This window comes from Acipenser ruthenus, chromosome 2, assembly GCF_902713425.1.
Source record: "Acipenser ruthenus chromosome 2, fAciRut3.2 maternal haplotype, whole genome shotgun sequence".
Taxonomy (NCBI): Eukaryota; Metazoa; Chordata; class Actinopteri; order Acipenseriformes; family Acipenseridae; genus Acipenser; species Acipenser ruthenus.
This window is the reverse complement of record NC_081190.1, coordinates 9,157,241-9,184,232: the sequence shown is the minus strand read 5'-3', so window position 1 is coordinate 9,184,232 and position 26,992 is coordinate 9,157,241. Positions and strand designations below refer to the sequence as shown.

Below are 26,992 nucleotides of genomic sequence, written 5' to 3'. Positions count from 1 at the left end.
AATCCACAGGACGACTCGGCAAGGATCCCTGAAAACATAGCAGACAGACAACCCAATGAAAACCATGAACTCGCTATCTGTTACATAAGAAGGAAGCTAGAGGCATGCAATACAAACAGCTGCCACCGAGTACAAGTCTAGTAGTTTGCGGTTTTCATTTTTATTTGAGACTTTGTGTTAATACAATAAATATACAAAAGTCAAACTACTTCACATGCGACATTAGAGGGATAGAGAAAGTGAATGCATTTGTACAGTACAATGAAACGCAGAACAATGACAAACCATTAGTCATTTTTACAAAATATACAAATATCCCTTAAAATCTTTAAATACATTTGAATCCTTTATCACATACCGACCTCTACCCATTTTTGTTTTCATTAGTATTACTACACACGTCTTTCTTTTTTTTTATTAAAGGTTTATATGCACAGCACACGCAGAGAATTAATTCACATTGCGTCAACATTTCGATTCTCAAATCTGTATCACTTGATTTAAACCAAATTACTTCAATAAAACTTAAAAATACTGCTGGAACAGAAACAATTTGTTGCCATTCATTTAAAAAGACCAGAACATCTCTTGCAGTGGAAAAAAACACAAACAAACCTACTGAGAGCAAGTGAAGAAAAGGTATCATGACCCACTAGAAATCACTATCACTTTCATGAAATAAAACAAAAATCACTCCACATTCTTGAAACATTTTGCAGCCTTTTATAATGAACATGTGTTGGTGAACCCCGTTGCAAGGATGGATGAAACTGCTACCTCAGCCTAGCTGCACTGTTTGTGCTTAAAACAAAAAACATGTGTATTAATCAGTTATTCTGATGAATCACACTTTAAATATCCAGCTGTAAGTGTGCCACCACACACTTCACAAAGGTTCATTTCTGACCACATTGATCTCCCTTTGATTAGTGGAATTTCAATATAACAGAACTCTCCAGATAAACAGAATACTGAACTAGAATTGCAAAAAACCAACAAAGACTGATTAAAAAAAACCTGGGAGGACAGAAGTCACATACCATGTATATTTACTGAAGAAAAAACCCACCATATTTAAAAAGAGAAATTGAATGAAAAAGTTAATAAATGGACTAGAAAACAAATAACTACATTTTGAGAGAAGGGTAAAATAACAATATAAAAGCAGCAAGCACTGCTCGGAAGAGTAATGGAAATGCCCCTGCTCTCAGCTCTCAAGTTATTTCCTTGCTCGTTTCATACTGTTAATTATTCTATTACTCTCACAGTTTGCCTTTGCACTCACTTTGGACTGGATTCAGACTGTACATTAATAAATATTTAAAGAATATCAGCTGGTTTCATTTTTGCCTTTCTTATGGTAACGCAAGGCAGCCCAAGGTTAGTGCTAAAATCAGGGGCCAGAGTCGAAACATTATGGTTTAGTAGAATTTATTAAAAGAAAAATAATAATAATAATCTGTAAAAGATTAAGACATGTGTAAATACTCCAACATAGCCAGATTTCTTCCCAATAAAGTACTGGAGATGTTTCCATCATTTAGTTTATCTCAGTATATCACCAATCTGCCACTGGGGGGTGAAATACAGAACCAGCTAAATAAAACAGGGCTTGGATTCCACACCATTGCAAAGCTGCTGTATTGGTTACCTGGTAGAACAGGGGATACTGTAAGACAAAAGCTGAATCGTACAGGAGCATATTAGATCAAGTGTAATATTTCCTTTTGTACACTGGGCTTGTTCTTCAAGGGTCAATCTCACATGTACTCCCAAATAAATGAAAACACAAAGCCCCCTGAAGCAGATTAGGTACCTGTTCATGCATCTGAATATATATATATATATATATATATCCTGAGTATTACTGGTTAAAGTACCTCTTGAGGGAGCTTTCATTGTGGAAAGGCTGGAATATTCTTCAAAATCACTTGAGCATTTATGTATTCTTTTTAAACACAAGTGTATTAAGGATTAAGTTGATTCCAGTATGACTTTTTTTGTTTTTTAGAAAAGTCATTCTTAATTTTATTTATTTCACATGAAGGAATAAAGTTGCAATGCACTTTTAAAAGGAAGGTAAGAGGCAACCAACACACAGACGCATTTTCCCTGAACACAACAGTGAACACCAGCAAATAAAACGAGCAAGCAAACAAACAGACCAGCACAAACACTGTGGAAGGGAACCTCATTAAAGTGACCTCCTCGCCTCTCCAGCCTGATGTATATTCAGATCTCTTCCCTGCAACATTACACTAGAATGAAATGTAAGAGAATACAGAAAGGAGATACAGACAGGAGTCTACTTTTCAAATCCCGCATCATTTGCTACAGGTCAGCTTTAATTTGCATGTACTGTACATATGCAAGTCCGGACCAAGCCACGAGGACACAAGATATTAGAATGCAATTGATACCTTTCAAATACATCCTTCTGCTGTATGCATTGGCTAACGTTATGTCAAAATGAATGTGCTTTAAAAACAAAACCGGTCTTCAACCAAGAAGCAACATGTCACAAATCTGCTTATTGTGCCTAATAAATGTGCACAGGCAACACATGTTAGTTACATGATCCTATTTTCCTTCCTATTACATTGAAAAACACCAATTGCCTAACACAATAAAAACCTGTTTTGGTCCAAACTGCTATACAATGGGAGTTTTATTAGACGCACACACAACACTGCTTTCACTGGTACGGCATTGTCGACTCTTCTCATCAGATGCATGCAATGTGGATAAACTGTAGGCAGACACACCTTTTAACTGATTTATTTCTTTCTTTTCTTGACCGTGCATTTATTTATTTATTAGGCACAATATAATCCTCCCTGTTAAAGCTGCTGTAAAAGGTCAATGCTTGTTTTTTGCAGCTTTAAAGTAAAATGGAAGTTTTTAAAATGTTGCAAGCAATAACATTGTACAGCTGTAACTGGGTTACACTACTGCCTAAGGGCATTAGGGTTTAAAAGATGAAAAAAGTGGGACATTTACCTAGAGAGAGAGAGAGAGAGAGAGAGAGAGAGAGAGAGAGAGAGAGAGAGAGAGAGACTGTATATATAATTAAAAATGAAAGACTGCATGTGTTGCACATGATAAGAAAAAAAAGGGCAGCAGAATCCTATCACTCATTGGAGGTTGTATTAATGTAACATTTTCAGCAAAGAGCAACCCGTTCCATTGTGTGGAACAGCACTCTCTTGTGGTCTACAAGAGCAGGAACCATCACGAGGGAAACCTACAGAGGCTGGCACTGGACATTTGGAGTGTTACTGTGCAGCTGTGTGGAAGCTATATGTTCCTACAATAATGCTATTCAGAAAGGTAAGGGAGCACAGGGTGGCTATTGGTTTCAGCAATATTGTGTAAACTTTTCTTGCTCTTCCCCTATGAGACCAAATTGGAGAGGACCCCCCCCCTACCCCACAATAATTAAGAAAATCTGTCAGTTCATCAGTTAGACAGGGCAACAGGGAGGCTGTTCACATGCATGCTGTGTGAGGTGGAGGGGTTCAGTCAGTTACCGGAGTGCATTAAATAAATGGGAGTGAAGTCTCGCTACACAGAGGACCAGGCTGGTGGCTGGGGTTAGTGGGGCAATGCATTCAGTCTGCTCAGATCTGCTCTCCCTTGAAAGCGGTGCGTGCTGCTCCAGAGGCTGCATTTGCCGCTGCAGTCTGTACAGTTTTGTTTGCCATGACTCCAGTAGCAAACTCCTGCTGCGCTTTCTCAAAGCTGGCTCCTGTGGTTCGGTAAAGTCCGTGTACCTGTGAAAATGGAGGGGCTCATTTTACTTCTGCACAGTCATACAATAGGCTGCGCATGTACCTTATTAGCCCAAGATAGGCCCCAGCAGAAAAACTAACTGAACAAAAAAAAAAAAAATTGTAATATGAAAAGAAAGTATTGTTAAAATCCAAGTACAAGCTTGTACAAATAAATTATGAGCAGTAAGTGACAAAATACAGAAAAACAACCTTGTTGGACATTGCTTTTACAGTACAAACATGCATTGTTTTTATTTTATTTTATTTTCACACAATAGTGCCATGCCTTGAACTGTATCTTCTTCAGCTAAATCTGTCTCTCACTGGTTCTAGTTAGCTGTCAATGCTTTCTGGTCTTAGCCTTGCATTCTGCCAGTTACTTTACAAACTAAGTGAAGAAATGGCTGCTAAACACTGAATTAAGGATTGTTTGAGTGCCTAATATTTATCAAAGACCTGAAATAATGATCTAGAGTAGTCTAGAAATCCAGCTGTTTATTTAAAACAGAACAATGTGGGAAGCAGCTCACTACTAGATAGGTCCCTCATTTGTGAATATAAAGTGCGAACAGTCATCCAGTGGGATCGCAACCTACTTCCAGCAAAGTCATTCTCAATAAATCCTAGATTTGTTTTTGAATGGTGTATTGCTGGAATACCTTAGAAAGCCCTACTGTCCTATCAGAACTCATGAATCAAGACAAAAACGTAAATCTGTGCAATAGATATCTCACTTTTTCCTCAGCAGTAAAAAGATAAAAGCGGTACAATGATATTTATGAATAGAGATGAAATAGCAGCTCCCTGTGCTTCCTACCTTTTTAAACATGATTAATGAAATAACCGCAGAGGCTGTGAACAGAGCTGCTATCAGGAGCATGATTATACCAACTGGAACACTGGTGTTAAGACCTGTGAGCGCAGAAATCCAGCCACTGTTGAAAAACAAAAACAGAAACAATATGAGCAACTATTTATGCTGCCAATACTGAAATTCATATACAAGTACTAGAATTACAACAGCATTACTTCAACAAACTAGACACTGATCTACAGGAATAGCCACTAGCCAAACACTTTGATTATTCTGACTGTAATATGCCAACTTAAGTGTCTCTATATTGAAGTCTAACTTAGTTCACAAGCCAACAGGTAAAACTGCCCACCATGTGAGGCAGTCTTTGGTTTAAAATCCCTATTTTACCAGTCTGATTTTTTATTAAAATCGAAGCAAAGACTCACTTACCAGTTACCCCATCCTGTTATGCCAATAGTCTGTAGCACATGTACACCGAACTGACAGATATATACAAAGAAGAAGACAAAGAACCTGAAAGAGCTGTCACTCCTGCAAGAAAACATAACAAGAGCTCTTAGATTCAGGGAGAGAGTGCGCCTTCATCTAGCTTTGAGAAACATTAACAAGAGCTCTTACATTCAGGAGGAGTGTGCCTCCATCCAGCCAGAGAGGCGACGGTAATTAGCCAGCTATTTTGAAGCTTGCCTGTGTCTGGGTGTCTGGGATTATAAATGAATTGCTGGTACCCTAATTATTTGCTTGGTAGAATATTGGCCTGGATAGTAATTCTAACCAAGCTAAATTGGAAAATGGGTTTTCAAAACTACACGTGCTGTAATCAAAGATCAACCACTACAAAACCTTATTGATAACTGTTATTAAGTAATAATATGTGTGAATTAAAATTATGTAATATTGCTGGCCACCACGGTAACCCTGTCCTTTAAGATTGAAGAGCTTTGTCCCTACCTGAATGCCGCATACAGGGGTCTGTACCAGCAGACGAAGGAGCATGGAGTAAAGAGCATGAACCAGAGTATCGCCAATCCAAAGTCAACTCCTCTTGCAGCATCGACACAAAACCAGGCCAGACACCCGAAAACATTCACAAACAGCGTCCCCGTGTGGACTTAGGGAAACAAAAATAGAATACAAATATTATAATAAAACAGGGCAACAGTGAATAAAAAAAATAATAAATAGTCTTTTCAACACACTCCAACCAGCTCAAGCTCCCTCGATTTTCCTTCTTTTGTTTCCTCTCCATCTAAAAGTGGTATCTGGAATATCGATTCATGTATGAATGAAGAAACTAACAAAACACATGTAAAATATCATTAAACTGTATTTTAATGCCCATACAGTTACTGTTCCTGTGTGCATATATTGCATGTGGTGAATAAAGGGGAGCTTGTTTGATAGAGTCAGACAAGTCGTGTGAGCAAAACAGCCGCCATGAACAGAAAGCATACTTCTCATGGTTTTTCTAAGAAGCTGTATTGCATTAGAGAGGCTTGTACAGTCAGAGCTGCTTTATCAGGATGCCTCAAGTCAAAATATCTTGAATAAGCGGCTGTCCCAATTAAATGAGAGGCATTTGAGACAACCTTAGTCACACTTTATTCCTAAACAAGATTGAACCAACATGAAATAAAAAAAAGAATTAAATCACATCTTATCACAAGGTGAGGCACGTGGTTTACGAAAGTCACAGTGTAATCATGTACTCGCTGCACTGTGCTACGCAAACCTGTCTTACTCTGAAAAGCGATCTCTGTTCATTATTTGAAACAAAGTGACATCCCAATTAAACAACAAAAATAGTATTGGGAAGAACCGTCTCCCAGAGTTGTATCCCCCTGAAGTAGAAATCCCAATTATCAGTACATCGATTAGGCAGCGCCGACTGTATTTGTGTCATGTAGTTTCTAGATATGGCTTGGATTATATACATGCAGATGGTGAGAATCACATGCAACACACCATCAGTTATACTGTGGTGTCATCATTTAGATGTGGATTGTGTTTCACAATGATACACCAGAACATCTCTGCTCCCAAATCCCACACAGGAATAGCTGAGCTGGCTAAAGAGCAATTTCCCATCGGATACCAGAAATAGTTTGGAAAACATGATGCCAACATCTGTGGTAATTCACAACTTTCAGCTACAGAAGTGAATATACCAGTTATTGTTATGGACTCAGTTATTCTTCAGCCCTTCAAACTGAGTAGCAGAAGGCAGACACATGTCTTGTAGTAATATATCAGGGAGGCACACAGGTACTTCAATCTATTCAATTGATTTAAATAGTGGCCGTTGTTGTCAACACTGTTTAGGCAGTTATAATAATATATCAAGGTTATGGAAATCAAATATCTACATTTCTGTCTTTAAAAATATTTTCCAGTCCTTGAGAAGCCACATGAGGTATTTGCTACAGAACCGTAACACTCTGGCACTGACATTTTTTAAATAATAATACATAAAAATAAAACAAATTAATCTTACAGCCACATTAATCTTGCTTTACATCACACCTCAACTATGAAATAGACAAAGTACCAGTAAATAATGAGTTTATTAAAATAAAAATGAAACACACTACAGTATTGCTCCGGTCCTGTGTAATATTTGAGCAGAACGAAATGTATGCAGTTTGAATAATGTTAATGTATCACACTGTTTGTACACTACTGACAAAATAATTTTTGTTCTTATGTTATTAAATAAATATACAACTGTGTGATTAAAGGCACAACAAACAATCTGTATTTGTGGATGACACACACATTACTAAAGCCTTACTGAAGGCTTTTGATATTGCCAGGTAGCAAACCCATCGGGATACATTTTCCAGCGTTCATTGAGAAGCAAGCAGCTGTTTGTTTTTCCTGCAGGAGCCATTCCTTTTGTACAGTGGTTTACATTTAACAAGCTATTGTTCGGAGCCTTATTTACCAAGCACACACATGCTACATTTAAAACACTCTCGCCCACCTCCTTAGAAATGCATTGTTTCATGGAGTGGAATAATGCTTCAACAGCTTTCCAAATCTTTTGATGAAACAACAAAATCCACTGCCAAGTTAGGCCAATTATTAAGTGCGGCACAAAATGCTACTGAAATGACTCACCACGATGTTCTAGTACAGTAATCTAGTACAGTAATCCTAGACAGTACCTTTGCATTCAGATCCCTGAGGTGCAGAATTAGTTTGCTTCTGAGGTTCCCACAAATCTGAAACATTCCTGTTTACAGCTCAGTGAAATTTAAGTTGGAAGAAACCTTCATTGGTTTATTCTCATGTTTTTACAGCTAAGCGCAATAGTCCGGGCTCTCCTAGGATAAGTGTGCAAACCCCCCGAGATCAGCCAACACAAGAGTCACAGACCAATGCTTCCAATAACGAGCGTGTAGATGTGAGGAGAAAGTTCACAGGGTTTTATTGAGCTGAGAGAAGCTGTAATATCTCCAATACTCAGGAAGTTGTAGCATTGTGCAGTGATGAACCAAAGGCACAGCACAATCAATCATATGACTGCAGTATGACTAACAGCTACTGTAAGCATTAGGTTGTTATTTGATACTCCAGTATAGGGGCCAGTCAACAAAAAAAAATAAAATAAATAAAGTCAGGAGGACTTTTAACATGTGATAAAAAATACGGCTTAGCTACACCCACAAACAACTTGTGTGTAGCTAAGCCGTACACACACACACACACACACAGACACAGACACACGACATTGTTCCCAGCTCAACTTTACCTGATGCCAATTTTTACCTTCATGCAACTGAACCGTGTCATGTTGAGCCAGGTTTGTCAACGGCAGGATTTAAAAGGAAAAATGGCAAAGGTTCAAAGAAAGGGCTTGTTTTCAAAAGCTTTCATACTCACACATCCATAGATAGTACATAATCTTCACGGTCTTCTGAAACTCTACAGGTATATCTATCGCTATGTCATGGTAAAAGCACGGCCCCACAGGGAGCTTCTCTGGAAGAGGTGGCCAGTTGTTTTTCCTGCCTGAAAGAAAAAAGAATAGCAAGAGTAAGGATGTTATTCCTGCACTGTACAGGCCCTTCCGGTTGTTGTAGAATTCTTGACTCCTGTACTAAACCTGATTAGAAACGGGGCTTCAACCCTTCTGTACAAGTCTATCTTGTGAGACCTGATCAGAAACGGGGCTTCAACCCCTCTGTACAAGTCTATCTTGTGTCTATATATCATAAACAAAATCAAAAGGCAGCTCTCTAAATATGTATGCATATTTTCTTTTAATTCATTTAACAGCATTAAAAATCAAAGTTATCTTTATATACACAAAAAGTCATTGTCCCAAACAACCATGCCTCCCTGTTCATATAATTGATGTAAAAGTGGGCCTCCAGAGCCAACCCACCCCTTTTGCATCTCCAATGGATGACATACTACTGGATAAGTCAACTAGTCAGCTGCTTTTTTGTTGTGAACAAAATTCATTTTCTCTCTCCCAGGGGAATAATATAAGGGTAATGGAATCTCTATAGAGATACAAGAAAAAACTAAAAGAAATGTCTTCTAATCTCTGGTTAATGGAGTTGGCACTTTAAATTAGAAAAAGAAATAGAATACAGTAGATGCTGCTTATTAACAACCTCTCGATTCCCAGCAAAAAGTTGTCATTAACCGAAAGTTGACAATAAGCGAAAAGCCCCCGTTTTCAAGTGTATTTATATGGAACAACAATATACTGTAGTTGTACAAATATGTCACTGAAATACATGTATTTTAAATGTTTCAGTGTTAAAAAATTAACATGAGAAACACGAAATATCCAAACATAGAACTGTTTTACTTCACACATGTGTAAAACAAAAAAAGGAGTTTGCTTAAATAGTACTACACAACGATGTACTACAATTGTCCTTACAATGAGTAAAGAAAACATAACAAATATGTGTTGTACTTACAATCAATTCTAAAGAACACACTTTTAAAATAAGAAATTGTCCAATGTTGTCTGCTTTCATCTCCCGCTGTAAATCCATCATAGCCAGTTTCAATGCCACGATTCTGCCTCAGTCCGGCAGAAATATTATTATTATTATTTATTTCTTAGCAGACGCCCTTATCCAGGGCGACTTACAATTGTTACAAGATATCACATTATTTTTTACATACAATTTCCCATTTATACAGTTGGTTTTTTTTTTTACTGGAGCAATCTAGGTAAAGTACCTTGCTCAAGGGTACAGCAGCAGTGTCCCCTACCAGGGATTGAACCCACGACCCTCCGGTCAAGAGTCCAGAGCCCTGACCACTACTCCACACTGATGCAAAGTTGCAAAGTACACAGTTGCAAAGTCAGTGCGTTATAAAAGCTGCATGAAGTATGTGCATAAATCATGCCAGTGCACTCTGTAGCACTGGCACCTAGTAATAAACTAGCATGCAGTTGCTAATATCAGAATTCCATTAACATTAAAGTCTATGGGATGGGATTGGTTCCTAATAACATTAACATTAAAGTCTATGGGATGGGATTGGTTCCTAATAACATTAACATTAAAGTCTATGGGATGGGATTGGTTCCTAATAACTGGCATCTACTGTATATGGTAAAAACAATATAGATTTGACTTGATTCACAAAGGTAATAAACACTATTCCCTAATCACAATGTTTGATATTACTTTATCAATTTTGTTGGTTTTTGACAAAGGGAATAACTTGCTGGGTACGATAGTTGGCTTTCCAATGCTTGGGATTAGTGTGAAAGTGTCTTGGGATTCTGAAGGAGTTCTGGCTTGCTGTTGCATGCAGCACAGGATCACTAGAGAAATCTAGTCTGGTAGGAATATGAAAGAACAAACTGATATTGACATTTCGTTTTAATGCCTTTAAAAAGCAAAGTCGATGGACTAAAAGAAAAGGCACTGCTGTGTTTCTTGTCCTGTTCTCAAGATCAAACCAGGCTTCAGGGCCAATATAAAATCGAGCTCCTAATGGCCCAAATCACAAGACCTTACATCACCGGACATGAGACCCAAGAAGGATTCCAAATATAGACTTGCGGAGGAAGGTCTTGTCGCAGTGCCATACACTGGTATAATACACCTACGCTTCTATCACAAAACCAGGCTACAGTTCCAGCTGGAGAGAAAGCAGGTGGTGTTATCCACAGTTCTCTAAGACCATGTTTAGGACCACTCTGAAGAATCACCCTTTTCTACTTCTGCCCCGGGGGAAATCATCTGGGTATAAACCTATGACAAATCATTCCTCATGGTCCTGTTTGCAGGGTTTGGACTATAACAGGATATACAATAACTGGGCACAAGTGCAGTGCCAGTGGCTTGAAACCTGGTTCCAGGAGACCTAGTTTGAGACAACTTTGCTGGATCAAACCCCAAGTCTCCCCTGGTGTGCCATGCAGTGGCCTGAAACCAAGTTCCAAGCAACAAAGTTGCTTCATGTTCCCTCAGCTTAAAGCAACAGGGATAAAGGCACACACAGCCAACTAGGTGGCTTGGTGGTCCAGTGGTTAAAGAAAGGGGCTTGTTACCAGGAGGTTCCTGGTTCAATCCCAGCTCAGCCACTGACACTGTGGGTGACCCTGAGCAAGTCATTGAACCGCCGTCCTTTGGATGAGACCCCCTAGTCTCTAAGTCGCTTTGGATAAAAGCGTCTGCTAAATGACTAAATTATTATTATTATTATTATTATTATTATTATTATTATTATTATTATGTGAACACCGTGGACTATATTTTCCATTTGAGGCACACTGCCTACTCCATAGTAAATTATTACATGAGCAATTTGCTCCTCATGGAAAATCAGGCCCCACACGTGTGCAGTGCCGGTGGACAGAAGCAGGACTCACCACCCTGCTGGTTGAGGCTCTGCATCTCTCGCTCCCGCCGGTCCAGCTCTGCTGCCTTCTTCTCCAGCTCCTCCTGGCGCTTCAGGAGCTCAGCCTGAGCCAGAGCTTGATCCTGGAAACATGGAGCAGGGTCTTCATTAACAAAGCAACAAACACAGCCAGGAGAGGAAGGCTAATTAAAGCACTGCAAATTACCTTGCTGAATAACCATGCAAAAAAGAGAGCTTCTACATCATTTGAAATGTAGGTTTACAGGTATCACTTCTATACACTGCATATAACATCGCTAATAAAAACAAACATGTTATAATGACCACCAAAGGTAGTGGACTTTATATCCAACTGAACAGCAGAAATGTAAATTCACAGGGTCTCGTGACGGACCTAAATGGAGACTTTCCTTGACTGGCTTGTATAACATCATTCACCAAATCACGCTAAACCCTTCGCTTACTATTACTTCAATACACAGCAGTACTAAAATACTTTATCTGATGAGAGATTTCTTCTTGCACTTTAATAAGCTTTTTACGCTCTATCCTAAGGGAAAGTTGCATATTGTTTTCAGAGATACCAAAAGAGAAATTACAGGGCTTATGAATGCCTGTTTGAAGTTATGGATGAATGTCGAATGTCCATGGCTTAAAGATGTTCACTGTTGCATCCTTGGGAATGCAGCCCCTCCTCCAGTCAGGAGAATGAAGAGCGCTATCAGTACCTGTGCATGCTGTGTGTAGGCTGGGTCAGTACCTGTGCATGCTGTGTGTAGGCTGGATCAGTACCTGTGCATGCTGTGTGTATGCTGGATCAGTACTTATGCATGCTTTGTGTAGGCTGGATCAGTACCTGTGCATGCTGTGTGTAGGCTGGATCAGTACCTGTGCATGCTGTGTGTAGGCTGGATCAGTACCTGTGCATGCTGTGTGTAGGCTGGATCATTACCTGTGCATGCTGTGTGTAGGCTGGATCAGTACCTGTGCATGCTGTGTGTAGGCTGGATCAGTACTTATGCATGCTTTGTGTAGGCTGGATCAGTACCTGTGCATGCTGTGTGTAGGCTGGATCAGTACCTGTGCATGCTGTGTGTAGGCTGGATCAGTACCTGTGCATGCTGTGTGTAGGCTGGATCGGTACCAGTGCATGCTGTGTGTAGGCTGGATCGGTACCTGTGCATGCTGTGTGTAGGCTGGATCGGTACCTGTGCATGCTGTGTGTAGGCTGGATCGGTACCTGTGCATGCTGTGTGTAGGCTGGATCGGTACCTGTGCATGCTGTGTGTAGGCTGGATCGGTACCTGTGCATGCTGTGTGTAGGCTGGATCAGTACCTGTGCATGCTGTGTGTAGGCTGGATCGGTACCTGTGCATGCTGTGTGTAGGCTGGATCGGTACCTGTGCATGCTGTGTGTAGGCTGGATCAGTACCTGTGCATGCTGTGTGTAGGCTGGATCGGTACCTGTGCATGCTGTGTGTAGGCTGGATCAGTACCTGTGCATGCTGTGTGTAGGCTGGATCGGTACCTGTGCATGCTGTGTGTAGGCTGGATCAGTACCTGTGCATGCTGTGTGTAGGCTGGAGGCTCTTCTGTGGGCTTCATGATGGCCGGCTGTGTGTTAGTGGCTGGAGGCACTTTTGAGGCAGCTGGGGGGACTGGGGCCGCCTAAGAGAAAAACAAGAGAAAGCACTCAGGGAAGAAGCAGAACATCTTCAAACATTACCATTAAGATGTGCATGGTATCTACTGCTATTTCAGAAGTGTCAGCTAGTGACCACACTAGATCCTCGTGACGCAGCTGTCAGTGCTCACAATACATTGAATAAACTCTGACTCTACTCTAGGTCCACTAGCTGCTTTAATCCTGATTTTCATTATTTGTACATCTCATTAATTATATGTAAAAATATGTTCTTTAGACCCCTTTATAGTGCAGTGCTATTTCATTTTGCAGGAAATTAATATCGCAGTCAATCTGTACAGCAAGTAAAGTGATAGGCACCCTTGGAGAACTAAAATGGTTTGCGAAAACAAATAGGCCTACATTTAAAAAAGAATGGATCAACGGAGTAAAGATGAAATGCAACACTTTTGTTTGACAGTTTTGGCAGTTAAGCAAATCTACTGTAATGTCTGGAAAAACATTTAAAACTTCAATTACATTACAGGGAGAGGCCAAACTGCTCAGGGACTGACAGTGTAACTCGGTGCTTCTGCTGAATGATTTTATATTCCACAAGCTGCTCAGGGACTGACAGTGTAACTCGGTGCTTCTGCTGAATGATTTTATATTCCACAAGCTGTTAACTGGCAGCTGTTTCCACACAGCTGCATATTAAACACTATTTTACACGAGATGCACTTATATGTGCAATCTCAATGATTCATCCACAGTATATACTAAAATCCCCAAACCCGGTTTATAGCAATTTAGTGCATTATATACATAAACTTGTCATGTGTCAGTTGAACAAATCAGGTTACTAGCACAGTATATCTGCCCTTGCTCGCTCCTCTAAGCGACACCCTGGACATGCATAATTTACTGTAGCGCTGCCCTGGAACAGTATTGAGTGTCTTTGTTCAGCTCAAACTCTTCATCCCAACAGCAAGCAATCATTGTAAACCATGAATTAATCTCAACGCCAACAATGCAGATCTGCTTGTGTAAATGGGAGTCCATGATTGAACAACGTGTGGAATCTCAATTTAAATTGTGTGTACATACTGCAGCACAAGATGTTCAGACACAATGCAGATCATTAGAATATTGTGATGTTCACACAGTGCCAATTCCACACGCTGTGCACAATGCAGATCATTAGAATATTGCGACAGCCAAACTGAAAAAAAGACCTGGGATTTCATTTAACAAAGTTATCACTTCTGAAGAGATCATCAGGGAGTTACAGTAAAATTATAAAGGATACATATTTTTTTCTAAAATGATCTTATGTACAGCGGCTCAAAATGATGCACCTGTAATTAGCACTGTTCTAAACAAACAGTTTATATTATTTGTGAGCAAACAGCTAGCTAAACGCATAAGTGAACACTTCACAGTCAAGTATAAAGAGGAGAAGAAGCTAGTCGTCTGATTTGACATGCCAGTTTAATATACTGCTGTGCGTTGCTTTTAAACTAGAGATCTTAGCACTGTACTTGTGGGTGAATAACTGAGCGCAGACAAAGCTAAGCTCAATCTATTTACATGACAGTATAAATTCATAAACCGCATGTAGCAGAATTAATGTGTTTTTTTTTTTTGCTTATTAATCTTTTACATTTCTTTTTTAAAAGTTTTTACTGCTTGATTTTGTCTATCCACCATGTGCCCCAATTTGAGTGTTTTCTATTGTGCATCTATCTGGCTGTGTAAAGAAATAGCTTCACCTTTCAACTGCATGTCTACATGGAAAAGCTGAAGGATGCCAAGGAAGGAAATACAATAGGGCTTGAATAAAAGAACAAGGGCTGCATGGCCACAAGAATAACGCAGCCAACTAGCTCCGGTTTCCTGTTACCTGTGCACCAGCTACACTGTAATGTCTCTTAAAACATTTGAACAAGAGACAACGAAGGATGTTTCGATTGTCCTTGAAGTGGTTCGGGGTTTTTTTGTATGCCTTATATTAACCCAGCATTAACAAAGAGCAATGGAATGTATATACTGCATCTTCTTTTAAAAAGTGGGGGCTCTAATGGGTTTGCTACATCAAAGAAAATACTGTACTCAACATTATTCGCCCAGGGGATTGAAATACAGCCAAGCCACAGACTTTATCAAGATGTTCACAGCGCAGCTGAGCACTTTTTCTAAATAATAATTTGTTTCCAGGTTGTTGTGGTAGAGGGGAATTCTTAGCATGCCACAGCACTCACTTGCCTATGAATCCAATAAGACATTTCTACTGCAGATAATAGCATATACTGGACAGCACTTTGAAGCACATACTGGGTATGTTGAGGAAAGGACAACAGGTATCACAGTTCAAACTGGGGGTTTACTGGGGAAAGGCACTTTATGGATACTTAAGCCATCAGTTGATTGGCTTTGATAAATACCCCCTGTGGTTGATGTTATTATCCAGCCTTGACCTATATGTTGTGCTTTTCAATTTAAAAACCACACAGGGTACAGTACATCATTGAGAATAAAAAGAAAACAACATTGCTCCTACTAAATCTCCTCTCTCACTGTTTACCAATAGTTAGAGTTGATGCTTCTGACAATGGCAAGTTGTTTGAACTGTGCTTTATGGCAGACTTGTGCCTACCATCTTTAATCAGAAGATTTTGACAGCACACCTTAAAGTGTCATTACCAGATTAATGGTAATGGTTAATCCATCTTGGGTCTACAATAAAAAAATAAATTAAAAAAAGGGTAAAACATTACTTGTTGATGGTAATCTCAAAGATTAACTTGGGGAAGGTTTAAAATATCACAGTTATTTTAACTGATGTATTATTGTTTTTTAGAATCACTTTGTATATGATTTTCTGTTTTAATCATTACATGGTGGTGACATTTTAAAGCTCAGAAGTGTAACCCTTTGCGGTCCTATGTCGGACCCTGTCCAACCCTGTCCAACATCATCAAGACGTAAAGCACAGGTCTCTAATCGTTTTTTCTCCGGAAAAAGCCGGGAAAACTATTCAATAGCCGAGTGAGAGTGATAGGAGCCGAGAGAAGCTGAAAAAAAAGGGGCGGATCTGAGCAATACACATGGCCCCAGCACCACAGAGATAACACGGCCATAAACAAACAAGATAGCTGCTTCTGCATCCAGCACTCAAAGAATATCACAGATATTTGCAGAGCTTTTTGAGATGTTATAGTAATAAAATAACGACTTGGATCGCATTATTGAGGAGTTTGGTGATAAAACGAGTGATCAGGAGATGATTTATCAGTATGCACGACTATGAAGAGGTATGTGAAAAATACAGCGAACAAGGGCTGGGGCGGGGCTGGAGATGGAGTGCTGAGTGTCCTGTTGATAGCAGTGCCTTTTAAACCTGTTTTATTGTGAAAAAAAATACTTTTAAACAAACTGCGCGTGTGAAAATAAATTGGACCTGACACGCCTGAGACGCGCTGAATAAATGGACCGCAAAGGGTTAAAGAACCCCAGTGGCATCAATAGAGCTTTCAAACATACATTCAGAACAGCATGGTGTAACCAACACTCTGCCCCCTACTGGATGTACCGGAAGAAATACATCGGCAAGAAATCACATAACTGTGATGCTTCTTACATCCACTAGAGGCAGAGTGTCGCAGGGGACAGGTTCATGGTTACATAGGTTGCTTGCTGTACTTGGTCCTCTCAAACATGTCTTCTCTAGAGTCGCAGCCCTGGGTAATATAAACATTTTAAAAAGTCACCACAAAGTGCTGACTGACAATGAAGAATACGTTAGTTAAGAAAGTGCAGATCCATTACAAGCTGCTCTTTTAACCATCAGATAAATTACTGTACAGGATGCAGATATTACAGGTCGGACTAGATCCTCATTATAACCATCAGATAAATTACTGTACAGGATGCAGATATTACAGGTCGGACTAGATCCTCATTATAACCATCAGATAAATTACTGTACAGGATGCAGATATTACAGGTCGGACTAGATCCTCATTATAACCATCAGATAAATTACTGTACAGGATGCAGATATTACAGGTCGGACTAGATCCTCATTATAACCATCAGATAAATTACTGTACAGGATGCAGATATTACAGGTCGGACTAGATCCTCATTATAACCATCAGATAAATTACTGTACAGGATGCAGATATTACAGGTCGGACTAGATCCTCATTATAACCATCAGATAAATTACTGTACAGGATGCAGATATTACAGGTCAGACTAGATCCTCAGTATAACTCAGTGTTTTGGTACAAAGCGTTTTAAAAGATGGTTGATCCATGAGTCCAATATCCTACCGGACAGCTGATGTAAATGAAAGAATGCTGAAAATACATTGAAGTACAAACTGCTGAAGTAAAATCAATGGCAATCTTTCTACTCACTGTTCTTCCATCTGTGAAAGGGTTATATTCTTCCAGTCCGGGGGGAGCACTGCGTGTTACCTGTGTCACTGAGGGATCCTGGAAAGAAAAAAAAAAAAAGATTCATTGGAATTATTTTACAAAAATTTAAAAATGTGACATTTCAAAATCTAACTATTATGGCTTTTGCAATATCATTTTGTAGCTTCTTTGATGACATCATGTCAGATAAATTATGTTTCATATATATATATATATATGTATATATATATAATTATTATTTTAATGATGTCTCAGTCCTTACATTCTAGGTGATGCAAAGCTTTTGGCCATAGCTGTCCACTGCTAGATTTTCGCTTTTCAGAACCTTGATCCATTATCTTAATAATGTAACCAGCAGCACTATTTATATCAGCCACTGATCAACCGGAGACCCCCCACTCTCCTTTATAAAATGAAACATCAGTGTGAATGCCTCCCTGCTGCAGCTGTGACATGCTGCACCCACCTCTTCTTCATTCTATGGATAAGGCTGTGATCTGGAACATGCTCATTGGGCTGATGCCACCGATTGCACTGCACGCAGCCTAATAATAGCCTCTTCAATGTCATCAAAGGGAAGAAAATAAATGCCTGGCTAACTGCACGGATTGAAACCAGTTCGTATGACTCGTATACTTCCTGTGCCAAATGAAGACATTAATATATGGTTTGTGATGTATTGTACATTTTAACACAATTCAGCACACTGTTTAGTGGCTTGGCTACAACGTTATTAGAAATATAAAAATAAATAAATCTATCTGCCTGATTGAGAGGCAATGATTTACCTACTGCACTGTAACAGCACTGTAACGGAAACTGGAAGCATATTGACAAATATTCATAATCCATCAGCTACCATATAGCTTACAGGATACTGTAGCAACTAGGCAGACTTTAAATCGGTTACATCAACAAACTAGAAAAGTGTGTCTCCCCGTGCGGCACCATGCAAAGAGAATGGCACGGCAGATGGTTTGTTAACAAGGATACGGGTCACTCCATCATAAAAACCAATCTTAACTGAAAAAAAGTGATGCAGAAATCCACGCTCCTGATGTCTAGAGCTAGTCCGTTTTCTGCTTCCATGTTGTACTGTATCTCTTGGATCATTTAAGACATGGGAGTTATTCCATTGCTCGAATCAAAGCTTTTACATACAGCTTTTTAAAAGCACCTGAAATGTTCCATTCCTCCCAGTGGGAAAGCTAGGAATAGTTACTGTAGGCTTTTACCATTTATTTTCATTCCTTCTTATGCATCACCCACATCACACAGGACCACAAAAAATATCACAGCTTGGGGCGGTTTAAGTCACTGGCTCTGCACAGCAGCTTAGAAAACAACTTGTGTTTCCTACTAGGAGGTAGTTGGTAGTTGTAAGGTGGAAATGTCTCAGAATATGATCGATTTGATGAGAATTCTGTCATCAGGCATATGGCTTCCTATTTGTTTTTTGCAGCATTATAGGCTACACAATTATATAACCCTTTCATGCAAATGATGTTAAAATATATTGCATGTGTTCCTCTGTTTGTTAGAATGCAATTACGCAAGATAGCAGCAGCAGCTAGTGAAGCGTGTCTGCTGCTGCAGAAGAGAGGCTGAGGCTGAGGCGAGACATCGATCCTTCATATCGTCTGAACACTATCAATAGTTAATCCTGTGCATCGTTTCTGTGTAAAGGTTTTAAGCAAAGGTAAGTTTTTTTTTTTTTTTGTAAATCGGGACTCAATTATTGGATTTTAGCACAAAGCTTCCCCCGCTCCCCTCAGGGCTGACTCACAATCTGCGTGCGATTGAGCTCACCTTCACCCCCCGTCATGCAATGCCTCATGACGTTTGCCAATTATTTTCTAAAATAGAAGATGGCAAGAAAGTGCAGCCTATGTGACAAATGTCTGGGATACTCCGGCAACACAATTAATTTGTGTGACTGTTTAATGAGATGGAACCCTACAAAACGCCAAACAAAATCTGTCAGTGATAAAAAATAAACACATACCACCTTTCTGGTGAAAATAGTGTAGGTAGCACATGCTACCTGCCACTTAAAAAGAAGTCAAAAACAGAAACGTGGACGCACACAACTCACAGTCTGCACGAAGGAATGTGACATTACACGGGAGATCACCATTTATTCATCTGAACTACCCTCAACTATAAACAAAGATCTGCTTCTTTGGTAAAAAAAAAACAATTAAGATTGTGTTCCTTAACAAAAATAAAATCTATGCCATGGCCAATATTGTTACTGAACTGCTGTGGACAGTGTGTGGATTTTTATAAATTAGTTCTAGTGTTCTCTGGATTGGTTGTTAAACTGCTTGTTCTGGATTTGAACAACTATATATATATATATATATATATATATATATATATATATATATATATATATATATATATATATATATACACACACACATATACAGTACTGTGCAAATGTTTTAGGCAGGTGTGAAAAAATGCTGTAAAGCAAGAATGCTTTCAAAAATAGACATGTTAATAGATTATATTTATCAATTAACTAAATGCAAAGTGAGTGAACAGAAGAAAAATCTAAATCAAATCCATATTTGGTGTGACCACCCTTTGCCTTCAAAACAGCATCAATTCTTCTAGGTACACTTGCACAGTCAGGGATTTTTTAGGCATATAGTTAGGTGTATGATTAAACAATAATACCAAACAGGTGCTAATGATCATCAATTCAATATGTAGGTTGAAACACAATCATTAACTGAAACAGAAACAGCTGTGTAGGAGGAATAAAACTAGGTGAGGAACAGCCAAACTCAGCTAACAAGGTGAGGTTGCTGAAGACAGTTTACTGTCAAAAGTCATACACCATGGCAAGACTGAGCACAGCAACAAGACACAAGGTAGTTATACTGCATCAGCAAGGTCTCTCCCAGGCAGAAATTACAAGGCAGACAGGGGTTTCCAGATGTGCTGTCCAAGCTCTTTTGAAGAAGCACAAAGAAACGGGCAACGTTGAGGACCGTAGACGCAGTGGTCGGCCAAGGAAACTTACTGCAGCAGATGAAAGACACATCATGCTTACTTCCCTTCGCAATCGGAAGATGTCCAGCAGTGCCATCAGCTCAGAATTGGCAGAAAACAGTGGGACCCTGGTACACCCATCTACTGTCCGGAGAAGTCTGGTCAGAAGTGGCCTTCATGGAAGACTTGCGGTACACGAATGAGTGTCTGCAGGCAACAGTGAAGCACGGTGGAGGTTCCTTGCAAGTTTGGGGCTGCATTTTTGCAAATGGAGTTGGGGATTTGGTCAGAATTAATGGTCTCCTCAATGCTGAGAAGTACAGGCAGATACTTATCCATCATGCAATACCATCAGGGAGGCATCTGATTGGCCCCAAATTTATTCTGCAGCATGACAACGACCCCAAACATACAGCGAAAGTCATTAAGAACTATCTTCAGCGTAAAGAAGAACAAGGAGTCCTGGAAGTGATGGTATGGCCCCCACAGAGCCCTGATCTCAACATCATCGAGTCTGTCTGGGATTACATGAAGAGAGAGAAGCAACTGAGGCTGCCTAAATCCACAGAAGAACTGTGGTTAGTTCTCCAAGATGTTTGGGCCAACCTACCTGCTGAGTTCCTTCAAAAACTGTGTGCAAGTGTACCTAGAAGAATTGATGCTGTTTTGAAGGCAAAGGGTGGTCACACCAAATATTGATTTGATGTAGATTTTTCTTCTGTTCACTCACTTTGCATTTTGTTAATTGATAATTATAAACTATTAACACGTCTAATTTTGAAAGCATTCTTACTTTACAGCATTTTTTCACACCTGCCTAAAACTTTTGCACAGTACTGTGTATATATATATATATATATATATATTTTTTAATCAATGGATTTTGCTTTGACCATCAACCGGCACAAATCAACATGGATAAGGTAAGACTTTTATGCTAAAATGGTGTTCCTTTTATTCTCTGCCTTGTTTTACTGTTCTATGTGTTTTTTCTTTTGTTTTTCTTGCTTTATTTTATTAATATTTGTCAATATTTTTTTATTCATGTGAAGCGCTTTACGTCAATTTTTATTGTGAAAGGCGCTATATTCAAAATAAAGATTATTATTATTATATTACTATCATCAACACCACCAACACAGTGAGAATGAAGAGAATTGTTTTTTTTGGTTATTTTTCAGTTGTTCAATGAATGTTTTGCTCAGCACTCTTGAGAAAGCAGAAAAACACAGTCTACTGCATTTTCTCTGAGATTAGACTGACGTTGTTTCTGCTGGAGTTTCAGCTCTGTTGCTACAGTTGCAGAATTCAGTCTCCTTTGCACAGCAAACAGCCAAGACACCTATGAAAAATACAATCGTCAGGTTTTGCAAAAATAAAAATACAAGAAATAAGCAAGCGAACCCTGACAATGACAGGAAGTCATTAGCAGGGCATTATCACAAGTGCAGTACAATAATACGTAAGGGTTATCGTGTGCATGTTTGTGAGGAGGTGGACTGCACACATTACAATGGGGTATCACACTAAATAAACAACGCAAGTTATTATTACTACTAGTGCACAACTTCATTATATGCTTCCATACAATACTGGATAGATTTTTCAGGAGAGATGACTCATTTAGGAAAGATCCCGTACTGCATCTCTCCAGAACAATGCTGGAGAGCCATCAGATTGAGTGAGCACAGTCCTGACTGTCCATGGTGACCCTGCACTCCCACTCAGTGTTGTGGCAGGAGGAGTCTATATCTTAATCAATGGAATGAGGATTTCCAAAGTTGCTCGTTTTAAAATGAGTTGTTCAGATGTATTAACCCCTTAAGGTCACAAGGAATTGAGCGGTTGCTCTGATCATTTCTTCTTACAACACATTTGAGAGTGACTCAAGTATCACACGGAAACCGACAATTTGGATGACCAGATCCAACCTGACAGTACATTTTGCACCTCACTGCCAAAATAAGAAAGTTAGCATCATATGATTTGTGGGACACATATGTCCCTTGTGTTTAAGCATTAGGGTCTTAAAAAAACTACATTCAAGTATTCTGATTCTAATGGGACACAGCTTCTTATAAATATTAGACATACAACTTGCTATTCTTATATATTGAAAGGTAACTGTGCGCTCCAAAACATACATTCAGGTGGCAAAACTGACAAGCAAGATGGTGACAACTAGGCTACAAGTCAAAAGATTTGAATTTGCAGAAGGAGCCTCAGAATTAGCAGTACAGTAAACGCTGTGTGCATATTCTGTGAAAGAGGCACTCACAACCCTCACCATATACATACACACTCCCCAACATTACCACTAAATTAACAGTGTTTCATTTGCAAAACAATGAACTCCACAGTCAGTAATAATGGCAACAGTACAGTAGTAGTTGCAGATATAGAATTCATATAAAGCACACCGGAAATTAGAAGCAGCATTGTAGGCATTTCGACAAAGACGAAGGCAATCCTATTAGAAATTGCTATAAAGTACTAATGATCTATCTATTGCAGTGAAGAAACGGAGGGTAAATGTTGACCATCAATGATCTGGAACACACTTTCTAACAGACCTTCCAAGCTTTGGCAACTGGCGGCAAGCTGCTTTACAGTATACTGTATGATGGAAAATGCATATAAAAGGAATAAAACATTAGAATATTCGTAATTGAAGCAGATAAACACTATCTGCATCATTAGTTGTTGAATTAATTAGAGTGACAAAATGTCCAGACACCTTCAGAACACTTTTAAAAAGAGGCCAACATTTATGCCTAAAGAGGCTCAATAGAGCTTGGAAATTAGGCACAACAATAAACATGCACATTAATACACAATTAAAATCACCATTCAGGGTTACAACAGTCTCTGGGTAAACTGAATTTGAAAAATAAATGACCATGGACATGAGGATTCTAATCTCAATCCTTGCATTCCTTAGCTACAGTTGGGCAAAGAACCAAGAGAGCTTCCCTGTAGCTCAAACCTCGCCTGAATAACCCCTCGATTGAGTCCAGTGTCTGTGTTTGTGATGTAAACTAATGCGACTGCAGAAGTCAAGTGGAACCAATGGTCTAAAATCATTCCCATACTGTACAGTGGTTCCTGCAAGAAGTACAAGGCAGCGGTGACATGGAAAACAGCACTGAGAAATAAGCAAACAAATCAACATGAAGGAAGGAGGACATCCTGTCTGCTGTCAGGGCTGAAGGATCAAAACAAGGCGTCACCCTATCTAAAGAGAATATCTGCCTTGAGATGAAAACCACTCTTTTAAAGGAAAACAAACGCCATAAACAAAGTCTACATTTCATGTACAATTTTCAAGACCATACACACATTTCTATGGGGAGTTGGGAGGAGCGCCAGGTGACTTGTGCTGCAAAGGTGCATACACTTTAAAAAAACTAAAAACACTCACACATCATCCACTCGCTTACTAGAAATGTTTGCACAACAATGAAATCTCGTGTGAAACCACACAGGTACTGTAGGCTACACTGTAGATTACAATTCAAGACATTCAATCTGTGTGATTCTGGGCAACATGTGATCAGCAGGGGACAGTTGTGTTGTTCAAGAACAACAATCTACTGCTGTGAAAACCAATTCTGACCCTGAGCCTAAATTACTTTTAAGCAGGCTCCTCCCCCTTGAATGAACTGTGAGGGCAGGTATTGTGCGAGAGTAGGGGGAGGAGGTGTAGTGATGGAAATTGTGTTAAGTGACTAATTGAGTGAATGATGGTTGATTGGAAAGTGTAGAATGTGGCCAGGTGGTAACTGAATGATTGATTACCACTTACCCCTGGTCACTCCCTATAAACAGAACAAACACAGTTTAACACAGTATGTACTGTACAGTGTTTTACAATTTAAGTTCGTGGTAATGAAATTTCAGTTTGTAAGATTTTTAACTGCTGCAGGACAAGCACTTCAATTGCATACTCGCATTGGAGGCCGCATTGTTATTCTGCAGTAACAGGGTCGACATCTTGAGGCACACACTGTTAAAACATCCTATCTGGCTCTTTTGACATTCATTGCAAAATCTCACGTATGAACCAGATGCCCTTCCCAATATCTCCCACTGAAGCCTCCCTACAAACTGTACTGTGGTCCTCATCCCATTGTGGAAGGACCCAACCGAATTTACCAAGTAAATCAGCCTGGGTGATGTGTTTAATTCTGTAGTCACTGGGGGAGAAATTAAGTTGAAATTAGTGAACCTCTTTAGGCTGTAGGTTTTTGTTTTGAGTTACTTAGCAAACAAAAACCAGTTTACCTTGTAATTCAGCTTCGGGTTCCGAGCGAAAAACACATAACAGTCTATCCTCCGAAGTGTGTGTCGTCAGCCGACCGTTTTTTTTCACACTGCGGTCTCACCATGCAGCCACCCAAAAACATTGGGAGGACAACGCAGCTCTCATGCAGCTTACAGGCAAGCCCACAGGCATCCGGCCAGACTACAGGGGTCGCTGGTGCGCGGTGAGCTGAGGACACCCTGGCCGACCTAAGCCCTCTCCCCCTGGACAGTGCTCGGCCAATTGTGCGCCTCCCCCTGGGAACTCCCATCCACGGTCGGCAGTGGAATAGTCTGGACTCGAACCGGCGATATCCAGGCTATAGAGCGCATCCTGCACTCCACGCAGAGCGCCTTTACTGGATGCGCCACTCGGGAGCCCCCAAAGCTGAGGCTATTTCAACATAAAATTCCCCCATGCCATAACGGTTCATTGTAACAGCTATAAAATGTGGCACGTTTTCTAGATCTCTCGACACCTGTATGCTGCCATCTCCAGTAGCTTGCTGATTTTACTAGAAATAACTCACGTCAACTACCTTTTAGATACAACGGATGAAATTAAACTGTCATGCCAAAAGAGTTTACCTAAAAAGCATGACTGCTCACTTAAATGACCCATACATGTTGTTTCTTCTTTCTTTTTTTCATTGTCTAGCTAAATGTTAAACAGTAATTATTTTGTTTTATTGGTAACACATTCCACAGCCCCATGAGTAAGAGCTGACATTATCATTTTTTGTTTCTTAAGTTGGGAAACTGTTTGGGAAGCTCTTAAAACACGAATGTTCAAAGCATAACCTATAATTTGGATCTTTCCACAAAAAAAACAAAACTTCCCACTGCAAATTTTGGAGTAATGCTTTACAAGAAAACACGACCACGGCAACCAATAATGCGTTTCTCATTTCGACTTTCTAATTTCTTCCTTCAACAATGCACAAGACCAAAGCTGACAGAAACAAAGCAGAAGGCGTTTCACATCCGTCTAAAACAAAAACCAAAACGGCAATCTAGAATAAAAAATACTCCATTACAGAGGGAGAACATTCTATTACTTCTGAGTGAAACACATACATGCAGAAGCACACATATTTAATATATTAAACAAAAGATGTTGCTGCTTCTGTGTTTCAAAATACGTGTAACGGATCTTGGTGCTTTCCTTCTGCAGAATAGCTGAGACCAGCGCCGGTCAAACACCCACAGTAGCTAGCACAGCTCAGCAATGATTTATACAAAAACATTAAGGACTGAAACCGTTCTGGAGCCTATCAAATTATACGCGCATCCAATAATCCAATAACATCTTAAGTGTTTTTTTTTTTTTTTTTTTCGGAACGGCAGATCTTGTTCATGTGATGTAATTTCGTTTTATTTTAGCGATAGCTAAACTCTGGAAATTTTTTAAAAGAAAACCAAATTTAAAACTATAGTAATTTTCAAACAATATATATCGCTTTAACAAACAAACAAACACAAAGGGCTTTTCGTAATGAAATGTATACGATGTGCACTGACAGGAAAGCAACTCACTGCATTATCCTGTGTCAGTTTGATCAACACTGCAAAGCTTTGACAGGATACACTGCATTCTACACTCGGGGCCTGTGTGATGTTGGTTTAGCTACAGTAATCGAAACAAACAAAAAAAAAACCGGAGTCCTGCTGACTGTAGTTCCACTGTCTTGTGAACCAACACAGACCATTACAGCGCGTCCAATAACAAATGATATAGGACTACAGCTCCATTTCCTCCACTGTGTTCCTGAGGCCACCAGGCATCGCCACCTAATCTGAGGAGCGCTATCCGTTTATTTATCATATATGATTTATGATATTGCTCACTGGCTATATATTCAGAGGCAGTGCAAGCTGTGAGGATGAGACACAATTGAAGTAACGAATTCCCCCACTGCCGTTTTACCTGAAAAGGATTACTCATGTCTGGATCTGCAAACGGGTTGCTGTCGAAATCTGACATCCTGTGCCGATGCTGTCGTAGAGTCGCTGTTTGTTCTGCTGTTGTTGTGTTTTCAGTATTTTAATAAATTGTACGCTATCGCCTTTCCCTGCTGCAGCGACAGCGGTAGCGCTCTCGCACACATACAAAATGGCAGAAGCGGAAGTGGTGTCGGGATGTTGTCACGCAGAGCTGGGAACGTCACCTCTCTGTTCAACA

At 39.7% G+C, this 26,992-nt stretch overlaps 1 protein-coding gene across 1 annotated transcript; it reads right to left on the bottom strand.

Moving 5' to 3' along the window:
- Window positions 1–141: 141 nt before the first annotated feature.
- On the bottom strand, window positions 142–26,992 carry LOC117403708 (secretory carrier-associated membrane protein 1-like). The gene is made up of 9 exons (XM_058988537.1): window positions 26,738–26,992; window positions 17,485–17,562; window positions 12,997–13,104; window positions 11,447–11,558; window positions 8,476–8,604; window positions 5,542–5,701; window positions 5,020–5,121; window positions 4,591–4,708; window positions 142–3,773 (listed from the first exon to the last, which is right to left on the bottom strand). Exons 1-9 carry the CDS (start codon window positions 26,792–26,794, stop codon window positions 3,621–3,623), a joined length of 1,017 nt encoding a protein of 338 aa, XP_058844520.1. The 5' UTR covers window positions 26,795–26,992; the 3' UTR covers window positions 142–3,620.